This window comes from Bombina bombina, chromosome 8 (genome assembly GCF_027579735.1).
Source record: "Bombina bombina isolate aBomBom1 chromosome 8, aBomBom1.pri, whole genome shotgun sequence".
Lineage (NCBI taxonomy): Eukaryota > Metazoa > Chordata > Amphibia > Anura > Bombinatoridae > Bombina > Bombina bombina.
The window spans coordinates 41411185-41432099 of record NC_069506.1 but is presented as its reverse complement, the minus strand read 5'-3'; the positions used below and the strand labels follow the sequence as shown (position 1 = coordinate 41432099).

Genomic DNA, 20915 nt, shown 5'->3' with positions numbered 1-20915 from the left:
GGATGCTTCTACATCAGTACTCTCCCCTTCTCTATCAGAGGTATCTATATCAGAATTTACATTAGTGTTTTTACCCCATGAGTAAATGTTTTCTGAGGAATAGTCTTTGAGGTCTCTATCAATTTTTTGTTCTTTCTTTTCTGATATAAAGCGTGCAAACTTTTCTACCTCAGCCTTAATTTTTTTATAAGATTTTTGAAAATCCTCATTAACCTCATATTGTTTCAATTCATCACAAATAGTAGTAATTCCCTCATTAATTTCTTTTAGTTTATCTAACTCATGTTCCGTTAGATACCCCATAAGTTTAAGTGAGCACTCGGTAAGTGCAGTTTCCCACTTTAGTTTAAATTCTGGTTTGAAATCTTTAAAAGAAGGAAACAATTTTAAACGTAATCCTCGTGGGATGACATTATTTTCTTTATAAAAGTTGTACATGCCAATATTCCATTGCTTTTTAATTTGTTTCCTTCTTATCTTTTTAAGTTGTTTTAAAGTATCAAACCATTCTAAAGTGTCATTCATCGCTGTAGGGGTTTTATTTTTTAACTCTGACGTTAAATTCGTAATATCATTAGTCCATTGGAGCATTTCTGCCCCTAAATCAAAAGAAGCCATTATATATAAAAAAGTGTGTGCTCTAGTTTATAGAAAATGTGAGTGCAATTCTCACATATAATATAATATTAGGAACCAACGAAAGAAACACAAACTGGCACTACACTGTGAATATAGGTGAGATAGGAATTAAAAATTCCGGTGCTGCCCCTCAAAAATTATATTGAACCAACAGGACAGGAAAGTAAGGGGTTACTATAGCACTCACTCTCACTCTAATAATGAGACTAATAAGACTGCAATTTGGGCCAAATCGATTTATCCTACAGTCTGTGAAAAGCAACACATGGTTAGTAAAAGAATCCAAATATACACAATTAAGTAACATGTGACATAAACCTTCTGTTGGTCTCAGAGCCAGGATCCATTATTTTAAAGTTACTCACTAATTTCTTATATGGTTGCAAAAAAATAATAACTGAGAATACACTAGAGATATCTTCCAGCAAAATAATTACTAAATGTGCAGAACATTATAATAAACTTTCCTTTTTAGCCATTGTTTGTGCAGTTTTTTCTATTATGTTGGTGTTGTGTTTGTTTTAATGATTTTTAATTGTTTGAAACAGTCTACAACTTCTTTTGTTAGAATGAAAAGGGCATTTTGTTGTAAAAACCATTTAGGTCTGCTTGAAATTAAAGGGACACTGAACCCAATTTTTTTCTTTTGTGATTCAGACAGAGCATGAAATTTTAAGCAACTTTCTAATTTACTCCTATTATCAAATGTTCTTTATTCTCTTGGTATCTTTATTTGAAATGCAAGAATGTTTAGATGCCGGCCCATTTTTGGTGAACAACCTAGGTTGTCCTTGCTGATTGGTGAATAAAATCATCCACCAATCAAAAACTGCTGTCCAGAGTTCTGAACCAAGAAAAAAAGCTTATATGCCTTCTTTTTCATATAAAGATAGCAAGAGAACAAAGAAAATTTGATAATAGTAGTAAATTAGAAAGTTGCTTAAAATTGCATGCTCTATCTGAATCACGAAAGAAACATTTTGGGTTCAGTGTCCCTTTAAGGGACATAAACCCAAAATATTTAATTCATGATTCAGATAGAACATACCATTTTAAAAAAACTTTGCAATTTACTTCTATTATCAAATTTAATTCAGTTTCTTGTTATCTTTTGTTAAAAAGCAGGAAAGTAAGGGTTCAGGTGTGGGCATGTATCTACAGTACTATATGGCAGTATTTTTGCAACAGTGTAATACATTAGCAAGAACACTAGAGGGCAGCACTATTTCCTGTCATGTAGTTCTCCACACATGTGCAGGCTACCTATCTATAGATAGCTCTTCAACAAAGAATTACATGAGAATGAAGCAAATTTGATAATAGAAGTAAATTGGAAACTTTTTTAAAATTGTATTCTCTATCTGAATCATGAAATAAAAAAATGGGTTTAATGTCCCTTAAGGATTTTATATTTTTTCAAAATATTGTTTATTGAAATTAAAACCACATCTAAATATTTTTGTTTCAATTTGGCATCTCGTCTGAGATTGCCTGTTCCAGAATGACTAGATGATCCAACTAGATCTATCCAAAGCCTATATTATACTGCTAATCCATCCTCCCTATCCCAAATCCTATAAATAATTTTAGTTGGATCAACTTCTGGTGTTTAACAAGAGTAAAAAGTCAACAGGCTCTCATCTACCCAGAGAAGTTAAAGAGATTTAAAGTGATGGTAAATTTCAGACTATAAGAATGTTGCAATGAAAAATATATTAGTTTGCAAGTAAAACCACATCATTATAATTTTTTTAAAAAGTGTATATATATATATTATAATAAAAGATTCATAATCCTAATTGGTATTGTTTGTTCCTCTGCCTCCCTTCATTTCCTCTTTTGGCTGGACTGTGATGTATAGAGCAGTCCCACCCACTCTCTACATAGGCTTTCTAAGGGCTTTAAAGGGGCTGGACTTAAAAATTGTCAAATGACACACATGCTGATTGGATGTTCACTAGAATTGTCATTAAAAAACAAAGTTCATCCTATTGGGCCGGCATAACATTGCAATAGAAGCATAACTTTTTGCACTAATCTAACCATTTAACAGATGGATTAAAACAGAAAAAGTACGCATATACTTTTTTTAATGGCAATGATTAAATTTCTGGCATTTCATTAGTTAAGGCTTACCATCACTTTAAGTCAATAGTATATGTACAACTCACTTGTTCTCTCATAATGTACTTTTAAATAGAAAGTATAAACTTTCATTTTTTTATGTATCTTGACACCTTTTACATACACTCAAGTGCTGAACCAAAGATGTGACGTTGGTGTGTGAGCTCTTGTGCATGAGTATGATTGATAGGTGATGTAACGTTGGTGTGTAAGCTCTTGTGCATGAGTATGATTGACAGGTGATGTGACATTGGTGTGTGAACTCTTGTGCATGAGTATGATTGACAGGTGATGTGACGTTGGTGTATAAGCTCTTGTGCATGAGTATGATTGACAGGTGATGTGACGTTGGTGTGTAAGCTCTTGTGCATGAGTATGATTGACAGGTGATGTGACGTTGGTGTGTGAACTCTTGTGCATGAGTATGATTGACAAGTGATGTGACGTTGGTGTGTGAGCTCTTGTGCATGAGTATGATTGACAGGTGATGTGACGTTGGTGTGTGAACTCTTGTGCATGAGTATGATTGACAGGTGATGTGACGTTGGTGTGTAAGCTCTTGTGCATGAGTATGATTGACAGGTGATGCGACGTTGGTGTGTAAGCTCTTGTGCATGAGTATGATTGACAGGTGATGTGACGTTGGTGTATAAGCTCTTGTGCATGAGTATGATTGACAGGTGATGTGACGTTGGTGTGTAAGCTCTTGTGCATGAGTATGATTGACAGGTGATGTGACGTTGGTGTGTGAACTCTTGTGCATGAGTATGATTGACAAGTGATGTGACGTTGGTGTGTGAGCTCTTGTGCATGAGTATGATTGACAGGTGATGTGACGTTGGTGTGTGAACTCTTGTGCATGAGTATGATTGACAAGTGATGTGACGTTGGTGTGTGAGCTCTTGTGCATGAGTATGATTGACAGGTGATGTGACGTTGGTGTGTGAACTCTTGTGCATGAGTATGATTGACAGGTGATGTGACGTTGGTGTGTAAGCTCTTGTGCATGAGTATGATTGACAGGTGATGTGACATTGGTGTGTAAGCTCTTGTGCATGTGAATGATTGACAGGTGATGTGACGTTGGTGTGTGAGCTCTTGTGCATGAGTATGATTGACAGGTGATGTGACGTTGGTGTGTAAGCTCTTGTGCATGAGTATGATTGACAGGTGATGTGACGTTGGTGTGTAAGCTCTTGTGCATGAGTATGATTGACAGGTGATGTGACGTTGGTGTGCAAGCTCTTGTGCATGAGTATGATTGACAGGTGATGTGACGTTGGTGTGTAAGCTCTTGTGCATGAGTAGGATTGACAAGTGATGTGACATTGGTGTGTAAGCTCTTGTGCATGAGTATGATTGACAGGTGATGTGACGTTGGTGTGTAATCTCTTGTGCATGAGTATGATTGACAGGTGATGTGACGTTGGTGTGTGAGCTCTTGTGCATGAGTATGATTGACAGACAAACAAGTACATGGTGCGCATGCCTCAATATGTTCAGATTGGGGCAGGGTAAAGAGTAAAAAAGGCTTAGTTTCGGACTATGATATCTATCACTTAGAAGTTGTATATGTTGTGTTATAGAATGCTTATTCTTGTATTTATAAGTTTTTAATGTTCGGAAAAGTTCAATAAACTAAAATAAATGCTAATTGAGCTTTTTTTTTTAATACTGTTGACTTGTATAACTTTATTTATTTACTTAGACAAAGGTTTAATCATGTTGATGACATAAAATCACTCTAGTAGTTACAATGTACAGTCTCCATTTTGTCATGTTGTATAGACTCAGAGGCATCAGCTTTTTTCTCTATAAAATGTTATTAACTTGCTAGGCATTCTGAAAGTATCTCATATTCAGAAATAGTACTTTGCCTTCATGCTCTAACACGGATAGTGAACCTACTGGCTTTTTATAGACACCATTTATCCAAATCTCTTTAGTACCGGGCTTACAACTCTATACATTCGTCATCTTTACCAACAACTTCACTTTTGGATCAGATTTTTCTCAGTACAGTAACTAAGGAGGAAAGTTATTGGTGCTTGGGACCAATGAGTGTGGCACCAACTTTTCATTCAATTGGATTAGCATGGCTTTTCAGTATGGCAGGATGCCAGGCATGGCCAGATTTCCACTGGGGCAAATTATCTGTGAGGGAGACTTTATGACCTACTTGTGGCTGATGGCCTTGCAAAGTCCAAATTGAACTGTTGCATTGCCCTCAAGATAATGTGCATTTTCATATATCAGTTGTATAAATGGCACATGATCCAAGCTCCTGGCATAACTCTCCAAACACCTCATACATCTAATGATAGCTGGGAGATATTCTTACCAAAACATCATGCTAAAGGTACACTATCTCCCTGGCTTTAAAACATGGTAGAGGAAAGGAACTCCCACCTCCTGGCTAACTCAAGTAACTGGATGCTGAATTGATGAGTTTTCACAATGTTTGTAAGGTTATAATCATTGATCTTAATATTTCTCAGCTGAATTGTAAATGACCCCATTTATGGCATTTAGAAAACAAAAACAAAAGTGACAGGAGGCGACATCTGTCTTTAAGAATGGATGTACACTCATGTCAGCCCTCACTGCTGCTGCTTAACTGAGGTTGTCTAACCATTTCAGTGCTGGCTTAACTGCTATATCCCCCTCTCTAGAGGTCACTGGTGGTGGGAAGGAACAGGGTTCCCACTGGTTAGCCTTTGTAAGAGAATTGAGTTTCCCCATTTTTCAGCCAACAGCAGCCCTTAAAGGGACAGTCTAGTCCAAAATAAACTTTCATGATTCAGATAGAAAATGTAAATTTAAACAATTTTCCAATTACCTTTATCACCAATTTTGCTTTGTTCTCTTGGTATCCTTAGTTGAAAGCTAAGCCTAGGAGATTCAAATGCTAATTTTTAAGCCCCTGAAGGCCACGTCTTCTCTCAGGGCATTTTGACAGTTTTTCACCACTAGAGGGTATTAGTTCATGTGTGTCATATAGATAATACTGTGCTCATGCACGTGGAGTTCAGGTAAGCCAGCTCTGATTGGCTAAAATGGATGTCTGTCAAAAGAACTGAAATAAGGGGGCAGTTTGCAGAGGCTTAGATACAAGGTAATTAGAGAGTTAAAAAGTGTATTTATATAACAGTGTTGGTTATGCAAAACTAGGGCATTGGGTAATAAAGGGATTATCTATCTTTTTAAACAATAAAAATTCTGGTGTAGACTGTCCCTTTAACTACCGCTACCATCTATCTGTTGCTGGACTGGATCTATATTGTACAATATCGGCCCTAATGGGTCCTGTATTTTGGTTGCATTTCTTTTTGAATAGCAACCAAATTACGCATATGGCTTCATATGTGCCAATCCCGTGGTTCTTTATAAGTCTAGCGATTACTATTTACACTTCCTTCTTCCAGTCAGTTACTAATTATATATATATTAAACCTTTAAAACAATTTCAACTACATCTTGTGCATCAGTAGCGAACCTACTCAACAGAGGGCCCTGGTGGAAAACTTTTTTTGGGACCCCCAAAAGTAAATTAGTAACAGTAATCATATACATGCTGTTCTGTATAATGATTTTAAGGATAAATAGATAGATACGATGGACATGCAACCTGCACTAATAAGAAGCTCTCCTGCATTAGGATTGCACACATTCTGCACATGTATATGTATAAAATGGCTGTTATGGACCCCACCAGCACTTGGTTGAATAAAGTAGTAAAGTGGTGCGCGAATCTATCCCCTGCACATATACAATTCTGTTCCCATGAATCAGATAGAGCGTTTAAAGGTGTATATAAAAAACCACTTGGACCCTGGTGCTACTGCAGTAGTGCCGCCCCTGTTGTGCATGTTGGGTTTAATGAATCATAGCTCAGAATAGCATAGACACAATGGCTCTTTTGGTACTCAGTCAGTATTAGTCACCATTACTTCAAAACTCTCTACTTCTAAATATTTCTATTCCATACCCGTTGTCCCGATTTTTTTCAGGATTATTTTCAATATTTCTGCATCTTTCTCCATTTTCCCTCTAGCTATTTTTTTCCCCTTGTTTTCATTATGTCATATTGCAGTTTCGTGTTCCCTTTCCAGTTTGAAATATTTCTTCCTCTAAACTCTACTGATGCATAGTTTAATACACAGATGTGCCATTTTAATATTTTTAGCACAGCCAAGAGTTCGAAGAGGCGTTTGGGAAGTACTAAGTTATTATATCCTACTGAGTTAAACAAAAATGTCATAGCCATTATTTGTTGCCGCTACAGTAAAGAAATTTATTGTTTTCTCTCTTGAATTTTTTTGCTGTCAAAAATAAGAAAATAAAAATAAACATTTTGAGGCATTGTACCCTCCAATTACATGGATCACCCACAGTAGCAAGAAATATAAAAGGGACAGTAAAGATAAAAATTAAACTTAAAGGGACACTCAGGTTTAATTAAATTTTCATGATTCAGATACAGCATGTAATTTTTTTTTTTCCCAATATTTATTTAAATCCAGCAAGGTGTACAATCAAAATAAATTCAACCTCTTTGTGCCACGCAGGGCCAGGTAAACCGTATTTCAGAGAACCTCAAAAAACTGTTTAAAACAGTAAATTTGTTTTATCTTAATGAATTGGTCCCCACAACATAGAGCTTGTACACTAAACTGGAGTCTTTTTTATTTTATTTATATTAGTTAAAGAAACGGAAAACAAAACAAAACACAAAAAAAAAAAAAAAGGAAGAAGGAGGGGGGGGGGGAAAGAAGGGGGGGGGAAGGAAGGGGAGGAGAAAGGGGAGTGGAGGAGGGAAAGGGTAGAGAAGGAGGAGGGATATAGGGATGTAAAAGAGGACCCCCCGCGTCAGAACACCATCAGATCCCTACCAAGCGCCCAAGAGGACCAGTTCCGAGTTCCTAAAGGGGAATATGAGGTCATGCATTTCTGTGTCTGGTAGTGACTTGATAAAAGCAGACCATTTACTAAAGAATCGTCTAATATCTAAGTCATTGTCTAGGTTTGTATCCCTTTGTTCTAAAAGGCATTGTTTTTTCAGACAATTCTTTATCTCTGGGATAGATGGTATTGCCCTCGTCTTCCATTTTTTGAAGATAAGATATCTAGTTGCTAAAATAAATAAAAATATCAGTTTATTCTGTGGATTGTGATCCCCATGACCAAAAACAATCAGTGACTGTGTAAGACCCGGATGGGAGATCCTAAGGGTTTTGTTAATCCAGAACTCTAATTTATACCAGAGGTATCTTATTCTGGGGCAGCTCCAAATCATATGTATTATATCCGCTGCGGGGAGTGAACATTTCGGACATTTATTAAAACTGGCATAGTGAATTTTGTCGCCTTTTTTTGGGGTGAAATATGCATTGTGGAGAAGTTTAATGTGCATCTCGCGCCATGTAGCTAAAAGAGAGACTTGAGCCACTTTGCAAATTGAACTTTGAATAATTTTTGTATCAATAGTCGATTGTGGTAATAGCCTATTCCATAAAACAGTAATTTTCTCTAGCTCTACCCCGCCTTTACCTGATTTAAGTAGCTGATAGCATGGGGAGATGGACCTATTGCCGTTTTCAAACAAAGTAATCCAACCTTCCAGTTTTCCCATGCTCCAGCTCGAGCCTGCCTCTTTCACTAGTTCGAGTAGGAAATGTCTAATTTGTAGAAATGCAAAGAATTCCTTATTGTTGATGTGGAACTCTCCTTTTAGCTCGTCAAAGGATTTAACAATGTTCCTTTCTGGGTCCCAGAGTTGTATCACCCTGCTCAAGCCTAGGTCTTGCCACTTCCTAAAAGTCCCTGAGCTAACTCCTGCGGGGAATTTCGGATTTCCCTGTATTGGGAGATAGTGAGAAATTTTCCCATTTAGGGATAATAGATTACTTATTCTCCACCAGGCTCTTAATGGGTTAGAAATAGATTTGAATCTTTTGATTCTGCCTGGTAGATCTTTTGGTGGGCAGTGAACCAGCGCTATCAACTGATACGGGCTACACATATTCTCTTCTAGGGGCTGATTCGTAACATAGTTACTCTGGGATATCCAGTCAGCCACCACGCGGGCTAAGAAGGCATAATTATAAGATCGAATATCCGGCAGTGCAAGGCCAGCACTCTCTTTTGATAAAGAAAGTTTGTTTAAGGATATCCTGGGTCTTTTTTCTTGCCAGAGAAATTTGCTAAGTGAACCTTTTAGGCAGCGAATATCTTTCTCAAAAATAATTAATGGGACGTTCTGGAGAACGTAGAGGAGTTTTGGGAGCAAGATCATTTTAAACAGAGCGATCCGTCCGGATAAAGATAGCGGAAAAGATTGCCAATTTTTGAGTTTCTCCCTGATCATTTCAAAAATCGGAGAGAGATTAAGATTATACAGGTCCCCCTGGGATGAAGGGATTAAGATTCCAAGATATTTAAGAGATATTTTAGAGACGGTAAAAGGAATATCATATAGAGAGTCTTTGTTTTGTCTCAGCCATAGCAGTTCTGATTTTGCTTCGTTAATTTTATAGCCCAAAAAAGACCCAAATTGGGTAGTGATGTTTAGCAGTTTGGGGATGCTGGATTTAGTATCTGAAAGATATAACAATAGATCGTCCGCATATAGGGCAATTTTTATAGCTTGCTTCCCCACCTTGATGCCTGGAAGTTGTTGCCTAACCATAACTGCTAGTGGTTCAATTGAGATGTCGAAGAGAAGGGGAGAGAGGGGGCACCCCTGGCGCGTTCCCCTTCCAAGGGTTATCTGTGAAGAAGCTATAGAATTGACGATCAGGGTAGTGTGTGGTTCTTTATAGAGATTCATAATAAATTCAAGAAATTTACCTTTGAAGCCAAAATTTGTCAGAGATGAGAAAAGATGGTCAAAATGTATCGAATCGAATGCTTTCTCTGCATCGATTGAAAGAATAGCCAGGTCGGGTGCCACCTCCTCCCCCCCCCCTCCAACACCTCCAATTTCCTAAAATACTCCGTAACAAGTATGGCCTCTCTGATTTTAGCTGAGGAGTTTCGGCCCCTGAGAAACCCCGCCTGGTCAGGGTGTATTACCGTGGCAAGTGGTGCTTGGAGGCGTTCAGCAAGGATAGAACAGAAGATCTTATAATCTCCGTTCAGGAGAGCTATGGGCCTATATGATTCTTTGAGGGAGGGATCTTTCCCTCCCTTCAAAATTAAAACAGTATTAGATGAAGAGAAAGAGGCGGCCACCTGGTCACCTTTGATATACATACTGTTATATAAATTGTTGAGATAAGGGGTAATCTCAGAGTTCAGAATTTTATAAAACTCATTTGGGAGACCATCTGGTCCGGGTGATTTATTATTGGCAAGATCTACTATTGTTTTATTTATCTCTAATTCAGTAATTGGTGCATTTAGGGAATTAGCCAATTCCGTTGATATTTTTGGGCAAGATATTCGGCTCCAGAATTGGAATGCCTGTGAGATGTCTGAGCCCCTGCTTAAATAGAGGTTCTGATAATAGCTGGTAAAAGCTCCTGATTATGATCAAGATAATCCGAAAATTTGAGTTTAAGCCAGTTCTTAAACTTCAGATCATTCGCGAGAAAGGAGGGAAATGAGAAACGTATTGGTCTCTTATTGTAGCAGCTAGTCTGCACCTCGAGCGAGATGGGGCCGTGGTCCGATAAAAAGATAGGAGACAGGTTTGCTTTTACTTCTGACAGTCTTATTCTGTCGCTGATGAGAAAGAGGTCGATTCTGGACATCGTTTTGTGCGCCTTGGACAGGCAGGTGAAGTCTCTGACATCGGGGTTTTGAAGCCTCCAAATATCTCTTATTGAGAGATTGTGCATTATTGATTTTATTAATTTAGCTTCTAAATTGTCCCGTTTTTGTTTAGGCGACTTACCAAGACTTCTGAGTCTGTCCAATGGGCACTGTGGGGACATATTGAAATCGCCACCTAGTATTAAATGTTCCTCCTGAACAGAGAGAATTTTGGCCTGAATCTTGTGCCAGAAGCTAGGGTCTAATTTGTTGGGGGCGTAGACATTGCATAATGTATAGATTGTTTTATGGATTTTGCCTTTGATTATTACAAATCTCCCATCTGGGTCTATGTCACTGTGGGTAACCACTTGACCAATTTTCTTCCCAATCAGGATCGCCACCCCTCTCTTCCTCCGCTCTCCCGGGGAAAAGAAGATTTCCTTCACCCATGTTGATTTGAGTTTCGGAGATTCTTCTGTTGTTAAGTGTGTTTCCTGCAAAAATGCTATATCGGCCCCTGATTTCCTCAGGTGTGTTAAAATGGCCTTTCTTTTAATTGGAGTAGAAATCCCACCCACATTCCATGAAATTAGTTTAAAATTTGCCATAAGTTTTTAGCTGGGTATCCGAGTGTGACTGGCGCGGGTGGGAAGGGAAGAAAAGAGAAAAAAAAAAAAAACAAAAAAAAAACAGAATTTTTAAAACAGAAAAGAAGAAAAAAATCTGGAGGGCTTAAAGCCCCATCTATCATTACTTTCCTAAGGCAAGGGATCCTGCTCACCCCCTTTCCCCCTTTTCTCTCCCCTTCCCTAGCCTGGTGGATATGTGCCTGAGATGTTGGAGTCTTTCAAATATTGTTCTACTTCTTGAAGAGTATTGAAGATAAATGTGTTCTCAGCTTCTTTGATTTTAAGTTTTGCAGGGTAGATAATGGTGGCTTGGTAGCCCTGTTGGATCAATTTTGTGCACATGGGGGCTAACACCCACCTTTTGGATGACGTTTCAGCTGAAAAGTCTTGAAAAAGGAGAATTTTTGATTCTCCAATAGTGATAGGCTGGTTCTTACGATAAAATTGCATCAAAGTAACCTTGTCTTGAAAGTTCAAGAGTTTTGCGATTACTGGTCTAGGTCTGTGATTTCCTTGATTATCCACCCAGGGTCTACCAAGCCTGTGTGCCCTCTCTACTACTATCGGGGGATAGTTAGGTGGGAATTTGAGAAGCTGAGGTAAGCGCTCAGAAATGAAAGAGTTTAAGTCCTCATATCTTTTATCCTCAGGTATCCCTATCAGGCGTATGTTATTTCTGTGGGCACGATTCTCAATATCTTCGAGTTTAGCCTGAATTACGTTTAGAGAGTGTTTAGTTGAATCTAAATTGGTGTTATGTAATGTGGTAAGATCTTCAAGATCTGACACTCTCTGCTCAATTTCGTTGATTCTGCCTGCAAACTGTCTGATTTCCTGAGATAGAAGAGTGATATCTTGTCTGATCTCTAACTTTAGTGCTTCGAAATTAGGAGCTAATGCTTCCGTTATTTTGGTAACTAAGTTTTGCATATCTGATACAGGGAGTGCAGAATTATTAGGCAAGTTGTATTTTTGAGGATTAATTTTATTATTGAACAACAACCATGTTCTCAATGAACCCAAAAAACTCATTAATATCAAAGCTGAATAGTTTTGGAAGTAGTTTTTAGTTTGCTTTTAGTTATAGCTATTTTAGGGGGATATCTGTGTGTGCAGGTGACTATTACTGTGCATAATTATTAGGCAACTTAACAAAAAACAAATATATACCCATTTCAATTATTTATTTTTACCAGTGAAACCAATATAACATCTCAACATTCACAAATATACATTTCTGACATTCAAAAACAAAACAAAAACAAATCAGTGACCAATATAGCCACCTTTCTTTGCAAGGACCCTCAAAAGCCTGCCATCCATGGATTCTGTCAGTGTTTTGATCTGTTCACCATCAACATTGCGTGCAGCAGCAACCACAGCCTCCCAGACACTGTTCAGAGAGGTGTATTGTTTTCCCTCCTTGTAAATCTCACATTTGATGATGGACCACAGGTTCTCAATGGGGTTCAGATCAGGTGAACAAGGAGGCCATGTCATTAGATTTTCTTCTTTTATACCCTTTCTTGCCAGCCACGCTGTGGAGTACTTGGACGCGTGTGATGGAGCATTTTCCTGCATGAAAATCATGTTTTTCTTGAAGGATGCAGACTTCTTCCTGTACCACTGCTTGAAGAAGGTGTCTTCCAGAAACTGGCAGTAGGACTGGGAGTTGAGCTTGACTCCATCCTCAACCCGAAAAGGCCCCACAAGCTCATCTTTGATGATACCAGCCCAAACCAGTACTCCACCTCCACCTTGCTGGCGTCTGAGTCGGACTGGAGCTCTCTGCCCTTTACCAATCCAGCCACGGGCCCATTCATCTGGCCCATCAAGACTCACTCTCATTTCATCAGTCCATAAAACCTTAGAAAAATCAGTCTTGAGATATTTCTTGGCCCAGTCTTGACGTTTCAGCTTGTGTGTCTTGTTCAGTGGTGGTCGTCTTTCAGCCTTTCTTACCTTGGCCATGTCTCTGAGTATTGCACACCTTGTGCTTTTGGGCACTCCAGTGATGTTGCAGCTCTGAAATATGGCCAAACTGGTGGCAAGTGGCATCTTGGCAGCTGCACGCTTGACTTTTCTCAGTTCATGGGCAGTTATTTTGCGCCTTGGTTTTTCCACACGCTTCTTGCAACCCTGTTGACTATTTTGAATGAAACGCTTGATTGTTCGATGATCACGCTTCAGAAGCTTTGCAATTTTAAGAGTGCTGCATCCCTCTGCAAGATATCTCACTATTTTTTACTTTTCTGAGCCTGTCAAGTCCTTCTTTTGACCCATTTTGCCAAAGGAAAGGAAGTTGCCTAATAATTATGCACACCTGATATAGGGTGTTGATGTCATTAGACCACACCCCTTCTCATTACAGAGATGCACATCACCTAATATGCTTAATTGGTAGTAGGCTTTCGAGCCTATACAGCTTGGAGTAAGACAACATGCATAAAGAGGATGATGTGGTCAAAATACTCATTTGCCTAATAATTCTGCACTCCCTGTATATCGGTTAGGGGGATGTGGTAGAACGTGGTTCTTGTGGTTCAACTAAGGTTACTATGGTATTCTTTGCTCTCCTGTCTTTATGCTTTGCAGCCATAACTGGCGAGGGAGTCTTAGCGTGTGAGTGGAAAATTTTGTCCATGTGACACTTCAATAAATAAGAAGGGGAAGATCGTGTAAAAAAGGTTTGTCCAGGTACTAAAATAAAGTGCAAATAAGGGCCGCCAGAAAAAAATAAACAATCCAGGGGCCAGGGGGTGATTGGAGACTCGCTTGCCAGAGCTTATAAATGCAGATGAGAGATACTGGAGGAGACAGCCACTAATTCTGGGCGAAATCACTCCTTTTGAGTGTTAGTTGTTATTCTTGTTCTATTGACTGTGCCTGTAACCCTATGCCTTAGATAATCTTACTGAGGGGTATCAAAACTCTGTGTGTTATCTAGTCTTGGTTGTAGTGAGCAAATTATTATTAGATAGAAATTGTTTTTAGATCAATTTAAAAAAAACTGCCAGGCGTGACCAGGTGGTCCTAGTAGGTGGGACCAGAGGCTTGAAACCTGGGCAGCTCTTATATAGCAAGAGCTGTAGTGAGGACCACTTCAAGATAGAAATTACAAAAAAAAAAAAAAAGGGAACCCCAATAATTGTTTAACTTATAACATTACACATTAAGTCTGCATTCTTACATTTCATAGCAGAGATAGTGGGGGAAGAGGAAACTCAGAAGTAGGAGCAGCCAATAGGCTGCTCAGAATTTCTTTTTATGTATATTGAGACAGCTTCTTAGAAGTTTATATTAAACTATAGTGTAATGGTGTCTAAAAAGTAGGTTAATGAGTTGTTTTAGATCGTATATTTTAGGTTACCTGTGGCTACTTAGCCTGCGGTATAGTGATCCTAAATACTAACAGTTGCGACTATGCTCTGAGGGACAACATTCAGTATATATATATTCTGTCTCTTTCCCCCTTATCTTAGAGGAATGACTTCAATAAGCCTAAAAGTTTATATGAATTTAACATATTTATAACTTTTACGTGTTTAGAGCCTTAATCTTCCCACCCCTCTATATAACATGAGCTCTTACAGTGCAATAAGGCTTAACTCTTTACAGTTATTTGGTCAATTATACAGATATGTGAGCTTTCAAAATAGTTTAGGTCCTGTTTAGATCCCCGGGCACTTTAAAAGCTTCTTGCTCCTTTATCAGTTCCAGGACCAGGACCAGATCCTGTCAGTCCTTGTGTGTATGCTACCTCCAAGTGTCACTGATAGCCATAAGCAGGAGGAGAGGAGGGAGATACGGGATGTACCAGCTCTAGGATGCCTGTTTAGAAACGTACCCCCCCTTCCGCGCGTTATCCAGCCGCCCCAGAGGTCCGTCGTCGGCTCAGATGCTCCAGTAGGCAGCCCGGATCCAAAGCAGGGACGGCTAGGCCTCCTCCTTTACTCCAGCTGGTCCAGTGGGCAGCGTCAGTGCCCTCCGCAGATCCTTGGCACCGGGGGAGGCAGCAACACCAGCCTGTGCAGCAAGGCAGTCTGTAGGTGGTGCCCCCGGGCCGAAGTCTTGTTCCGTGCTTGAGTCCCGTTCCCTCCCACGCAGCACCGGTGGGGGAGGGAGGGGGGAGCAAGGAGGGGCCGAGCTACGGGCCGTTGGAGGGGCCGCAGCGGCGCAAGACACAGCAGCAGGACGCCAGCAGGGCCGCAGCAGTGCGACAGGTGGATCCGTGGATCAGCAGGACATCGACGTGCGGTGAGTCAGATAGAAAGGTGAGATGTCAGCAGAGCCACAGCAATGCGGCCGACACACATTTACAGTGGTAGAAGAGAAAACGCCAGCAAAAACACAGCAATGCGGTGTGCTTAAAGAGTGAACTGTCCAGCACTTTAGAGTTAGTTGTCGTGGGGCGGCTGGCGCACAGGGGGAATTTAACCTGTAGTGACAGCGAAGGTGCCCTTTAGCAAACAGACAGGGTCCCAGAAACTGGGTGAGTTTAAATGTGACAGCAAGGTTCAGGCCCAGCAAAGAGAGCAGGTGTAGTGAGTACTTGTGTATTATAAGAAAGTCCAGATAGATGGAGGTAACAGAGGCCAGTGGAATGATAGGCCACTGGCATGGGTTCCGGAACAGATTTTACTTGACTGTCCACGCAATTGTATCAGCCCACAGTCAAGGAGCTGAGGGCTGGGCGCATAGAAATTTACCGCCAGCAGGTATGGGACTGGAGCTGTTGCTTGGGCTACACCTGTGCAGCACACCTGTGTAGCTCCCCCTCCACCGGAAAAAACCCTCTACAGCATGTAATTTTAAACAACTTTCCAATTTACTTCCATTTAAAAAAAAAAAATGTGCCCAGTCTTTTATATTTACACTTTTTTTGAATCACCAGCTCCTACTGAGCATGTGCAAGAACTCAGACTATACGTATATGCATTTGTGATTGGCTGATTGCTATCACATGGTACAGGGGGAGTGGAAATATACATAACTTTTAAATGTGTTAGAAAAGAATCTACTACTCATTTCAAATTCAGAGTAAATGCTATTGTATTGTCTTGTTATCTTGCATTTGTTGATTATGCAAATCTATTGTTTTTACTGGTCCTTTAAATGGATATAAAACCACAAAAAATATTTTGTGATTCAGATAGAACATACAATTTTAAAGTTCCCTATATACTTATATTATCAAATTTGTTTAGTTCCCATGTTATTCTTTGTTGAAGATATACCTAGGTAGGCATCTGGATCACTACATGACAGGGAATAGTGCTCTTTCATATGGATAACATTCTAGTAAAACTGCTCCCATGTAATGCCCCAGACATGGGCACAGTCCTGAGCTTGCTTTTCAACAAAAGATACCAAGAGAACAAAGAAAATCTGATAATAGAAGTAAGCTTAAAAGTAGAATAAAAAATGCTTTATCTGAATCATGAAAGAAAAATCTTGAGTTTTATGTCCCTTTAAATGGATTAAACAGAGCATGCAATTTTAAACAACTTTCCAACTTACTTCTAGTTCCAATTTTGCATAGTTCTTTGGTATCCTTTGTTAAAGAGTAATCCTAGGCGAGCTCAGGACCGTGCACATGTTTAAGCCTTCTGGCTGCAGTGTTTATAGTGATGTTATACATAGTTGCAAACACTGCTGCCATAGAGTGCTAAAGAAATGTGCACACTAGTAAATCTACCTAGGTGTACTCTTCAACAAAGGATTCCAAGAGAACAAAGCACCTCTGATGATAGCATTGTATTTGAAAGTTGTTTAAAATAGTGTGCTCTATCTGAATTATGAACATTTAACTTTAACTTAATTGTCCTTTTAACAATAGCATTAGCAGGAACCAACTACTAGAACCAACAAGGTTTATGTCTATGTTTAGTCTAAGATGTTTGTTAAGAAGCTGGAATGACAGTATAAACAGGTAAAACATTCCACCAATGTGCTAATACAAAGATATTGTAAGAGTGAGATATTTCAGCAGGCAGGTGAGACATTTGGTTTTTTCTTTAACTTTAACATTATATTTAACATGAGCGGACTTAGTAACTTTTTTATTTTGTGACTAGTAACATCTTTACTCTGAAGTAAACCAAAGTGATACTCTCCCCCCTAACAAATGTAATAATAGTTTAAAACATGGTCAAAGTGTTCCCGCTATAAATAAAGCAAGCTAATCAGCTGTATTGTAATAGGTACACTTCTCTTCTCATTAATTGCAGACTTAATAGATGAAAAAAAAATGTGTTTCCTAATAACATTTCTGGCACAATTTGAACAAGCTTTACCTTGGCATTTATATGAATCACAAATCTGCAATGATCTGCTTTTAGGCAAAATTATTATTTTATTAATAGGAATAATACAAATGATCAACCCAAACCTGTTAAAAGAACTGTTGCAGACCATAATACCATAATGCACAGATCACATTAAGGACAACATATGATTTATGGATCCACAGAAAGGATGAGACGTTTTATGAAGGCAGTCAATGGGAATTGTAGAGCATGAAAGGTGTTTTGGTTTTGGAGGATGCCATATTGACCTGGTATTGAAGATGTCACATTATGATATGTGCCATATTCATTCTAACCTTTGGTGAGTATAACTGATATATATAAATATACAGAAACACCAGGTAGTTCTCCTCTAAACAACCAGCTTCAATCTATATGTCATCCTTTACAGAGTTGTTTAATGAAATATGTCTGCAGCATACCTCATGTATCAAGATAGATTCCATATATAGAAACATTCTACTCATGGTGCCAACACCTATGGTCATATAGTTAGAGTGAATGTTCTGCACACTGATGTATATTCATTATCAGTCTGTCTACCATCTCCATCCATTTTTACCTGTATCACCACTTTCTATGTTATTCAAAGGAGCCCATTCAATATAACTCACATATCTCTCCATTATTTAGTAAATAACAAAGAAGTTGGAGAGAGTGTAATGACCAGTGACCACAGAGATGCCTTAAATAGCCAGAAAGGCTGCTTAGAAATATTCTTTGAGGACCCCCTTTTGCTGCTGGTCCCTTAGGCAACCTCCTGATTTGCCTTAATGCAAGCACTGGCCCTGGCTGACACCTTACCTAATTTAATGTCATCTACATATAACTTACCTAGGTCACAGGTTACCCCTGTTTTGCCAGGGGGACACGTACACGCTCCTGTTACAGGATCACAAGTTGCATTTCCTTCACAATTACAAAACTTCAAACATTTCTCTCCAAATGTCCCCTTTTCACATCCTAAAACAAGAAAAAGGTATGTAATGCATCACTGTCCACTAGAATAAATACTTACAAAGTCATACATTTGTGTGTAAAAAATGTATTGTTATTGTGGAAATACTAATTACAATACAATGTGATCAAGACCTATCATTGAAAATGAATTTACTACAGGGATTCACCAAACCTCAAAGTAGCTACAATTTATAACAAAGAAGGTCTAAATGTAGCAGGATCACATGTAAAAAAAACTGGTTTCTAACTAAACACATGGGTGAGCCAATGTAATGGGTATATATATACAGCCACCAATCAGCAGCTAGAACCTAGGTTATTTGCTGTTTCTGAGCTTACCTAGATAAAACTTTCAGCAAAGAATAACAAGAGAAGGAAGCAAATTAAATAGAAGTAAATTGGAAAGTTGTTCAAAATTGTATGTTCTGTCTAAATCGTGAATGTCTAATTATGACTTTACTGTCCCTTTAACAAATCTCTTTTTTTCAGCAAACATTAAAAAAAAAACACTTAAAGGGCCATGATACCCACATTTTTTCTTTCATGATTTAGAAAGAGAATGCATGTTTAAACATCTTTCTAATTTACTTCTATTATCTCATTTGTTTTATTCTCTTGATATTCTTTGCTGAAAAGCATATCTAGATATGCTCAGTAGCTGCTGATTGGTTGCTGCACATAGAAGTCTCATGTGATTGGCTCACCCATGTGCATTGCTTTTTCTTCAAATAAGGATATCTCAAAAATGAAGCAAAATAAATAATAGAAGTAAATTGTAATGTTGTTTAAATTTGTATGTTCTATCTGAATCATGAAAGAAAGATTTTGGGTTTAGTGGCCCTTTAAAATAAGCATCAGAATATATTTTTTTTAATTTTAAAAAATTCCAGAGTGAAAATTTATTTCTTTAAAAGTGATCTGAGAAGACTTGTTCCCAGCTACAGTTTGCACCATTTTAGGGAACAGCTTCTTATGATTTTTTCTGTCATGGAAGGATGACGATATGAAGTGGTGGTTTTGTGACTCAAAAAAATGATTTGTAACAGATTTGCAGCTTCATCCTATAATATAAAAGGCCAAGTGTGTTTGTCCGAAGCTGTCATGCGCAGTAGAGACTGCACGAGGACAAACACACCTGGCCTTCAACAAACTGACCTGGGCTAGCTGCTGGCACCTAATCCGTGAAGGAGGCGGAGCCGACTGGTCAAGAAGGGGGCAGAGCTGGGCAGAAAGGGGCAGAGTCTGAGCATGACGGGGGCGGGACCGGGCGGGAGCTGCCGTGGCTGTCTGAGTGTCTACATGAGAGAGAGAGAGCAGCAAAAGAGGGGGAGAGAGAGCAAAAGAGGGCTGAGAGAGTGCAAAAGAGGGGTGAGAGAGAGCAAAAGAGAAGGGTGAGAGAGAGCAAAAAGAGGGGTGAGAGAGCAAAAGAGAGGGGAGGTAGAGAGCAAAAGAGGGGGAGAGAGAGTGCAAAAGAGGGGGAGAGAGAGAGAGAGCAAAAGAGAGGGGAGAGAAAGCAAAAGAGAGGGGGTGAGAGCAAAAAAGAGGGAGAGAGAGCAAAAGAGAGAGGGAGAGAGAGAGAGAGAGAGAGAGAGAGAGAGAGAGAGAGAGAGAGAGAGAGAGAAAGCGAGCAAAAGAAAGAGGGGAGAGAGAGCGAAAAAGAGAGGGGGAGAGAGAGCAAAAGAGAGGGGGGAGAGAGACCAAAAGAAAGGGGGGGAGAGAGACCAAAGGAGAGGGGGAGAGAGAGCAAAAGAGAGGGGGAGAGAGAGAGAGAGAGCAAGCAAAAGAGAGGGTGAGAGAGAGAGCGGGCAAAAGAGAAGGTGAGAGAGAGAGTGCAAAAGAGAGAAGAGAGAGCGCAAAAGAGAGGGGAGAGAGAGCAAAAGAGAGGGGGAGAGAGAGCAAAAGAGAGGGGGAGAGAGAGCAAAAGAGAGGGGGAGAGAGAGCAAAAGAGAGGGGGGAGAGAGAGCAAAAGAGAAGGGGGGAGAGAGAGCAAAAAAAATGGGGGAGAGAGCGCAAAACAGAAGGGGGGGAGAGAGAGCAAAAGAGAGGGGGAGAGAGCAAAAGAGAGGGGGGAGAGAGAGCAAAAGAGAGGGGTAGAGAGAGAGCAAAAGAGAGGGGGGAGAGAGAGCAAAAGAGAGGGAGAGAGAGAGAGAGTAAAATAAAGGGTGGAGAGAGAGCAAAAGAGAGGGGGGGAGAGAGAGCAAAAGAGAGGGAGAGAGAGAGCAAAATAAAGGGTGGAGAGAGAGCAAAAGAGAGGGGGAGAGAGAGAGCGCAAAAGAGAGGGGAGAGAGAGAGCAAAAGAGAGGGGGGAAGAGAGAGAGCAAAATAGAGGGGGGGCGGGAGGAGAGAGCAAGGGGTGGGACCGCTGTACTGAGCAAAAGAGAGGGGGAGAGAGCAAAAGAGACGGGGAGAGAGAGCAAAAGAGACAGGGAGAGAGAGAGAGCAAGAGAGGGTTGAGAGAGAGCAAAAGAGAGGAGGGAGAGAGAGCAAGAGAGGGGAG

At 39.6% G+C, this 20915-nt stretch overlaps 1 protein-coding gene across 2 annotated transcripts in view; it reads right to left on the bottom strand.

Annotated features, from left to right (window-relative positions):
- MEGF6 (multiple EGF like domains 6) overlaps positions 1 to 20915 on the bottom strand; it is a 681655-nt gene that overhangs the window by 14739 nt on the left and 646001 nt on the right. For both annotated transcript variants that reach the window (XM_053690339.1, XM_053690340.1), the window contains one exon: positions 18293 to 18421. In XM_053690339.1, the coding sequence (XP_053546314.1) occupies positions 18293 to 18421 (129 nt within the window). The remainder of the gene's footprint in view (positions 1 to 18292; positions 18422 to 20915) is intronic.